At 30.5% G+C, this 8866-nt stretch overlaps 1 protein-coding gene across 1 annotated transcript; it reads left to right on the top strand.

Moving 5' to 3' along the window:
* The first annotated feature begins 5860 nt into the window (after positions 1-5860).
* On the top strand, positions 5861-8349 carry LOC108685220 (odorant receptor 13a-like). The gene is made up of 6 exons (XM_018189905.1): positions 5861-6117; positions 7318-7440; positions 7523-7613; positions 7795-7931; positions 8079-8211; positions 8299-8349. The coding sequence occupies exons 1-6, from the start codon at positions 5861-5863 to the stop codon at positions 8347-8349; spliced, it is 792 nt and encodes a 263-aa protein (XP_018045394.1).
* The last annotated feature ends 517 nt before the right edge of the window (positions 8350-8866 follow it).

The following is an 8866-nucleotide window of genomic DNA, read 5'->3' as shown; positions in this document are numbered from 1 at the left end:
TAGACAAGGAACACGGAAAACCGCCTAAAAAGTACGAAGACGTGGAATTGCAAGCATTGCTGGATGAAGATGATTCACAAACACAAAAATAATTCGCAGAGTAATTGAGCGTTAGTCAACAAGCTGTTTCCAATCGCCTACAAGAGATTCAGAAAGTCGATAGATGGGTGAATTGAACGAGAGACAGATGGAGAGGCGCAAAAACACATGTGAAATTTTGCTCGAAACGATACAGAAGAAAGTCATTCTTGCATCGTATCGTTACTGGGGATAAAAAGTGGATTTTTTTTTAGAATCCCAAGCGCAAAAAATCATGAGTAGACCTAGGCGTTACATCGACCGCAAGACCGAATCGCTTTGGCAGGAAGACGATGCTCTGTGTTTGGTGGGACCAGAAGGGTGTGGTCTATTATGAGCTATTGAAGTCTGGCGAAACGGTTAATACTAAACGCTATCAACAACAATTGATCGATTTGAACCGTTCGCTGCTTAAAAAACGACCAGAATATCAAAAGAGGCAACACGAGGTCATTTTTCTCCATGACAATGCTTCATTATATATGGCAAAATCAGTTCGGGATACGTTGGAAGTACTCAGCTGGGAAGTTCTATCCCATGCAGCTTACTCACCAGACTTGGCTCCTTCCGATTACCACTTGTTTGCATCGATGGGTCACACACTTGCTGAGCAGTGCTTTGATTCGTACGAAGATGTGAAAAAATAGCTCGATGAATGGTTCACGACAAAAGGGGAAGATTTTTACTGTGGTGTGATATCCACAAATTGCCCGAAAGATGGAAAAAATGTATAACTAGCAATGGAGCATACTTTGAATAAATCTCTTTTTATCATTCTTCCGAATTTAATGTGTTTTTTTTTGGGGAAAAAATCGTCATTTCATACTTGTACACCTGGTACTTATTTGAATTCTTATAAGACTTATGCCAACTATGTTACATAACAATTGAACACCTGTCGATAACATGAAGAAAGATTCTAATATACAAACATACCTGACAATGAAAATAATTCGTAAGTCTAATTATAAGTTGATATAATATGATAATGAATAAGCAATAAATCACTCTTATAGCTAAGATCCAAATAATTTAATATCCCAATTTTTAGTCAGTCACAATGACGCGCTAATATTCAGGAAGTACAAATTTAATTGCAAGCAAGTTTTTTCAAGCATGATAAATTCATAAAAAATCGCCTTCTCTTTGAAGCAAGATGAAGAAGTCTTCGACTTCTACATCTTAACACGTTCTTTCTTTGCTTTTCGCGAAGTAATTTGTTTCAATATGTCCTTTTAAAATAACATGCTCTAATCGATACCTGAACAAATATTAATGTCCAACAAATATGGTATCCAAAATTTATTCGAGAATCTACACTATGGTACCATAAAATATTAAAAAGTTATGTTTACCCAATGACTGCGAATAAACTGCAGCCATGCTCCATGTATGATATGTATGTAGTGTCGGTGCATACTATGATCGATACGATCAGTACAATCGCCGCGTAAGAATGCAATAAGATGGGATAGTAATATTTCTCCCGATCTACACGATACTCGACCTTGATTAATAACTTTCGCGGACGAGTGTCGTTGAGAGGCATTACAATGTCCATGATCTGCGGCGACATCGGAATTATCATGAACAGTACCATCGACATGTAAATATAAACTGCGAACAACATCTTTACTGTTTATCTCATCTTCTTCATCTTATTGTTTTTCAATTGATATAGCTGATATAATAATAGTAGCATACGTGCTGTTTTCGAAATGATTAAATTTACGATTCATTATGTTTAATCATGGTCAAGCGGAAGAAATCTAGGAAATTAAGGTTTCTTACTTGAATAAAATATTATCACTTTTCTACCAAACGTAACGTAATCTTGCATGATCTTGATGTCCGTGGAATTGGTAAACACCTGCCAGTGGTATTCAATTAAAGAAAACAAGTGTCGCATCTAAAGTTTTTATGATACAAAGATTAAGTACAATATGAAATGCAATTACACGTGTAAATATGATCTATAAAAGGAATTTATTTATACCTTCTTAATATTAAGAATAAGGTCAATTTTGAGAGACTGCCGAGAAGAATTATCATCGAAATCATGCACTCGACTGCGATATCAACATTACCCCAAGTATCGAACATGCATATGATCTGAGTGAATGAAGTATCACTGTAAGACATGTCAAAGAAGTCGTAATATTGAGATAACTGTAACATTGTAATATATTCAAGTGATGATGAATAGCTATCACTATTTAAAAATCAGATATTAGCCAAGAAATCAGCAAATCGGAGATCCAAATTGGTTCAATTGGCGCAATTGATTCTGAAGCGCTCTATATATTAGGTGTAGTAAAAAGAAATCCATTATTTTTGCATGAAATTGAATGGAAAAATAATGGATTTCTTTTTACTACACTTAATTTTTTTCAAAAAAATGCGGATCGAATCCGAAAATGTATGTGCATAGCTTCATAAATATAATAGTTGCGAGATCGAATACATAATTACCTCTGCTATAAGAATGCTGATAGAGATTAACACTATTGTGCTGGGTATCAATATCCTCTTTGTCTTGCTCTGATAAGGCCAGGTGCCAATCTGCGACATGAAGATTTTGTTAATGCGATAGTAATGCAATATGACCGACTGCATGGTAAACTTGCCACCATAGTAAGAAATTGGTGAGTAAACTGAAGAAGACATATACTTATGTATAGGATGCATACGGGATGTAATCAAGTTTGACACGTTCAATGTTCGTAATGATACATTGTCAGTTATTCGTTCAAGTAGTCATTTGAAATTGTCGTTCGAGCAGCGGGAGCTCGAGGCGATATCGATTTGAGCGAACAGACGATTAGCACTTTTCTTTGCGATAGTTCAATTTAAGACTTTGACAAAAAACCAAGTTATTCTCAAATTATACGATTAATTGTGTCTTACTTAATCACGCTATATCTCTTATCATATCTTTTTTCTAATAAAATTTAAAGAATTACGAGAATTTAAAAAATGGACTGCTTATATATTGAGTTGTCCGGAAAGTTCGTGCCGATGTTGAAGGAAAATTGAAACGCAGAAAATTTAAATTTTATATATTTATTATATATTTTGTATATATATTTATTAAATTATATAAGTTAGTCGACACGAACTTTCCGGACAATCCAATAATTTATTTGTGAAATAATTTGTGACAATTGTGATAATTCAATTACTTTGTATTTATACGTTTATATTAATTGGTTGGAATTTTTAATTAGCTTTTCTTATCCATTATTTCATTTATTTTTTTAATCTTAATTATTCTTTTTTTCATTAACATTTACATAAGAATTATACAGGAAATTCTGATAATAAACTCGATAAATGTATTACATATCAATACATTTGTATAAATACACTAGCATTAAATAATGAAATTTATTTAATTAATTAATATTTTTATTTACTATATAAAGATGCAGATAAAATAATTATTTTAATGCAAAAGCATACTTATTAGAAAGACATCAAAGCCATAAAATTCATTGGAAATCTCATCTACACAATCTGAAAAAAAGAGACACTATTGAAGTTAAATATAATATTTAAATGTAATATTAACCTACAAATTCGTGGATATTCGTATTGTACAATTATCTTTAGTGACACTATAAGTTTTTATCGTGTCATCATCTTGTTCAATGTTATGACTTCTCATTCAGATAAGTATAATGTATCCTTTTGAACCTCTCTCTTGATTTTGAATTTTGCACATTCATACAAATAATATCTTAGGAATGTACTAACATTTACCAACAATAGAGCATAATAGTTGGAGCATAATATTGCAGAAGATTGAAATTATATTTCCATTAAGCTCGTAATCTGCCAATAGTTCTTGTTGATAATCCTGTTGATAATCTGACAGATTGCAGCAGAAACCAAATTTAAATTGTCATTTCATTGAAATGAAACATATTTAGCTGGTTATGAAATGACAGATTTTGCTCGGTTTCTACAGTCCCTTCGATATTTTGTTAGCAGATTCTGTTCTATTTCCACTGGCATTTTATCGATCAAATTTGTCGACACGTCAATTCATGCCTTCAAGTTTTATTATAAATCGAGGGAGTTTTAGACTGTACAGGAAAAAATGTAAGTATATTTTTCTATTTTCGAGTAAACTACACTTTTGAGCATTATAATTTTATTGAAAAAAAAAATTTTTTTTAATCCAATTGAATTATGTCCCATTTTTCCATATTAATCTTCCGTTCCAAATGGGGATTATGATGTGACATCCCAACAAGATAAATTTTTATAACTTCTTAAAAAGTCGCGCACATATCGCCGATTTTGAGCAACTGGAAAGTACGTTGTCATCATACTAAATTATATTTATAACGAAGTATAACATGGGGTATAAGATATATGATCCATGTTGATTTTCCACTTAGTTCGCGGAGGATTAATAACACTTTACATTTTCGCATATACTTGCTATTTTTAATTTGATATTCATTTATTTTAGGATAATAACTTCATTTCGCGAACATATAGCTAACACTAACGTATACAATACTTACATAGAACACATTGAATTCTCAAATTGCTCAGGCGACAAAATTACGATTCATTTACATTATTCCCGCGTAAATGAGTCGATCGACAACGAAAAGCTATGATGAAAAGGGTTTCAGTGCGTGCAAATAATTGATGGCATAATGACGGACATTTATTCGCAACACAAGGAATTGTTAATGTCCCAGCGCTTCGCTTGGTGGCGATCGTACGCAAAATAAAGCAAGTGTCGTTGATATAGTTCGTATTCCTAGTATTTCTAAGAATGATCGAGCGAAAGGACATTTTGCAAAGTCGGTATTATACAATTCCTAGATTATACATGACGTTAGCAGGATTATGGCCGTATCATCCAATTCGCAATAGATATCTGCATTTTGTACCAACGTTTACGATCTGTTCGATCATTCTTATACCCATGGTACATAATTTACTTTACTTAAGAAAAGAATAATGACATGAATCTCAAAAAACTTTTTATTTTCTTTATATCAAATTTTTTATATAAAATCTATCGATATATATTTTTTTATATAAAATTTGCAACGCACTTTGTAGCGTTCGATAGTACTCAATTATTAACCAGCTTCTTTCATAAAAATATATTTCTTGCTAAACAAAAATATCTTGAGGCTCAGATTTTCGATCTTTTAGAAAGAATACATTAATCATTATCTTATCAATGTTTTACAACATCTATATCGATATTTTCTAATATAGCTATTGTATGTCCACCTCGCTTTGAGGGATCTCGATGATCTATTCGAATGTATGCCAACGATATTAATCACAATAATATTCAGCTTTAAATTAGCGAGCTTGATGGCAAACAGTAAGAAAGTAAATAATGTGATTATATATGCAAATTTTATTAATGCAATTAATGTCAGGTAGTCTAATTCTTATTGACCAATAACAAATATAATTGTTATTGGTAAAAAAGATGGGTGTGATTGTGTTTGTAGATAGAGGCCTGTTTTAAAACGATAGAGGACGATTGGTTATCATTAAAAACGGATAGTGAAAAGGCTATTCTGCAACGACATGCTATACATGGTCAATATCTGACGATATTTTATGCAGGTATGTCAAAAAGAAGATAGATTAAGTTTCATTTTGGTAAAATATTCTCTTGGAAAAAAAGTATATAAAAAAATTGCTAGAAAATTGTTAGAAAACTCTTTTCCAGTAACTTGATAAAATCTTTTAGTGGCGCTCTTTGTATTACTCATATATCACTTTTCCAGTCTTTATGATTTCGACGGGATTGCTCTACATGTTCAAGTCAATTGTGTTAATAATGATAGAGGATACATCAAACTCGACTAGATTGGACGCAACGAAACTACCTTTCCGCGTGGAATACGGCTACAGAATAGATCAGTACTTCTATCCAATAATGATTCATTGTTATCTAACTGTATACTCTCATGTGACCGCCACAGTTGCTGCTGATACTTTCTACTTCGCTTTGATTCAACATGCCTGCGGGATGTTCTCGGTTGTCGGGTAAAAATATTAAAAAGAATATTTTAAAAACTGATATTAGGAAACAAACATCATGACCGACATTACAAAAAACATTTTGATATAGAAAAGATCAAAACCGGTTGTCAATTTTTGAATAATTATTTATAGAAAAAAATAGATGTAAAATTTTTAAACATTATATACGTTATAATGCTTATATATTTACATCTCTTGAGTATTTTTAAAAAAGATTACTTGAATACATCATCATATAAATAAGTTTTTAATTTAATTTAATTTTAAATAAAGCTGCAAAAATGTGACAATTAATCTCGTACTTAATATACGTGATATACGTTGTTAGTAACATAGGGTTGGTAACATATTTCACATGGATAAAACTTGAAAAACGCAGATTTATTTTAATATCAGTTCATATGTGAGAAATAATAGTAATTATAGTATTAACGTAAGTAAAATAATAACACTATCCGACAAAATTTAACTTTTCTTTCCTGTGACAATCATGACAAATATTTTTTAGTAAATTCGAAAGCACTAAATTCGAATTCCACCATCGAAAGATTTCTTATAAAATAAATCGAATAATATGAGTCAAAAAGCTTCATTTTTAGTAAGACAGTTTGTATTCACTATTTTTCTAAGAGAGATTATATTCAAAATTCTTTATTACAATAATGATTAATTAACATAAAAAAAATATAGAACATGTCATTTTTATGATTACAAAGAAATTACGATAGGTAATTCTAAGAACTGATAAAACAAAGGAGATTACGGCGAACAAGATGCATAATATGGCAGTATGATCAAAAATTGCTTCAAAATGCTAGTGCTACTTTTATTTTTCTAAAATTTTTTTATTCATGTCAACTGCATTTAGATGTAAAATGCATGCTATTTTACTATTGCGTATCTTCGAGAATATAACTTTGTCTAATTCCGCCATGAAAGGAAATAATAAAAATTTACTCATCAACTTCATTTTTTTAAACGTCATTGCAATATACACAATGCTTTTAGCGCATCAGCAACCTAGTAATAATAACCAGTAAAAATAAGTGAATATCTTGTCATGTATTGATTGAGTTTAAACTTTTAAGAACCAATCTTTATGATCGGTTCCCTGATTGTTTCGGTCCTTCTTAATATCAATTTAAATAAAGTCGATCTAAAAATATAATTTGCCAAGAATATTATCATTTTAGTGGCTTCCAGACACATGCTGGAACATATTGGCGAGAATATTAATGAGAATTTTAATCTGAAGCCCCACAAGATGAATGACAATGATTACAATAAAGCTCTCAGTTGTTTACGCAAGCATCTGCATGTAATAAAGTACGTGTTAATTTTATTAATTTTAATAAAATTGTGTATTTTACGTTCTATTGTTTGTAACTACATTCAAATTTCGCTATAGATTCGCAGAACTAATCGATTCCACGTTTGCCAATATATTCTTGGTTAGCGTTAGTTTGAATATGATCGGTGGCAGTATATGCGGTATTCAGGTACATTCCGATTTCTTTATATTATATTTTACAATGAGAATTATTGCAGAAAAGATAATTTTTTATCTAATGAGTATTAATAATAGTATTTATGTTTTCTGATCTGGATGTTTCTCTTGAATCATTGAAAACTCTTCATATAATAATACAGAAATGATACAAAAGGAAATGTATGTTTCAGGTACTGATGAATCTAAATGACGCGAAAGATATAGTAGCACCCCTCGCTATTTACGTTGCTCAACTCACCCATCTTTTCTTTCAATTTTGGCAAGCTCAATTTTTGTTGGATTACAGCGTCATTCCATATGAATCGATGTAAGAAATGAAATCGTTTTGGGCTCATTCAAGAGCTCTCGTTATCTTTTTGAAACATCAAAATTCCAAAAATCGAAAAGCTGCAAGAACTGTGAACATAAACTTAGCAGTTTTACTGCTATTTATTAATCATGATTTGAATCATAGTTGCAGAGCAAATTGGTATTACACCTCGGAAAGATGCAAAAAACTTTTACTGTTAATCATGAGTAGAACCATATCACCATGCAGAATAACTGCTGGCAAAGTAGCGACTCTATCCATTGAAAGTTTCGGCGTAGTAAATATAACTTTATTATTTAATAGTTTCTCAAGTTTCTTTGCATCTTTAGTCTTAATATATAAATAATGATGTTTCTCTTTAAAGGTTCTGAAAACATCAATATCCTATTTTACGATGCTACGCTCTTTTCATTAACAGTTTCAACGTGTGCAGGCTAGCTTGTTAAAAAAACTCTACAAGCCATATCTACATGTGGATCGTGATACATTTACGTGATTACAATTAATCTGAGTTATTTTAAATGTTAAAGATATCGAAAATATAAAATTTTATGCTAACAAATCTCAAAAATCTTTTTTTCTTATTCACTTTTTTCTTATTCTTAAGAATTATGAACATCAAAGAGAAACATGATTCGCAATAATTGACATAATTGTCTAAGAATAAAATTCTTTTAGACGTAATTTAATCCATAAATTATACTTTTGTGAAGGTCAGAACGATTCAGACATGAACGAATAAAAATATTACTAAAGAAATATCTTAAAAATATTTTTCTTTTAATTTCTAATGTTTGAAAATTATTATTTTATGCTATTATATGCCTCAGTGTGTGTAATTACTTATAAATAAAAATAATAAAAAATAATAAAAATAATAAAAAAATAATAAATTTTATGTAGATTTAAATTTTTAATAAATTAAAGTATGG

The sequence above is a fragment of the Atta colombica genome, unplaced genomic scaffold (genome assembly GCF_001594045.1).
Source record: "Atta colombica isolate Treedump-2 unplaced genomic scaffold, Acol1.0 scaffold149, whole genome shotgun sequence".
Taxonomy (NCBI): Eukaryota; Metazoa; Arthropoda; class Insecta; order Hymenoptera; family Formicidae; genus Atta; species Atta colombica.
Note: the sequence above shows the minus strand (reverse complement) of the source record. Positions and strands in the feature narration are given on the sequence as shown.

What these genes read in the sequence shown, in the direction of transcription:
- LOC108685220 (XM_018189905.1), top strand. Translation starts at nt 5,861, where the DNA reads ATGATTTCGACGGGATTGCTCTACATGTTCAAGTCAATTGTGTTAATA. An exon ending in GGGATGTTCTCGGTTGTCGG is followed by an intron (nt 6,118 to 7,317) that starts GTAAAAATATTA and finishes AGTGGCTTCCAG; the next exon opens with ACACATGCTGGAACATATTG. An exon ending in CCATTGAAAGTTTCGGCGTA is followed by an intron (nt 8,212 to 8,298) that starts GTAAATATAACT and finishes TTCTCTTTAAAG; the next exon opens with GTTCTGAAAACATCAATATC.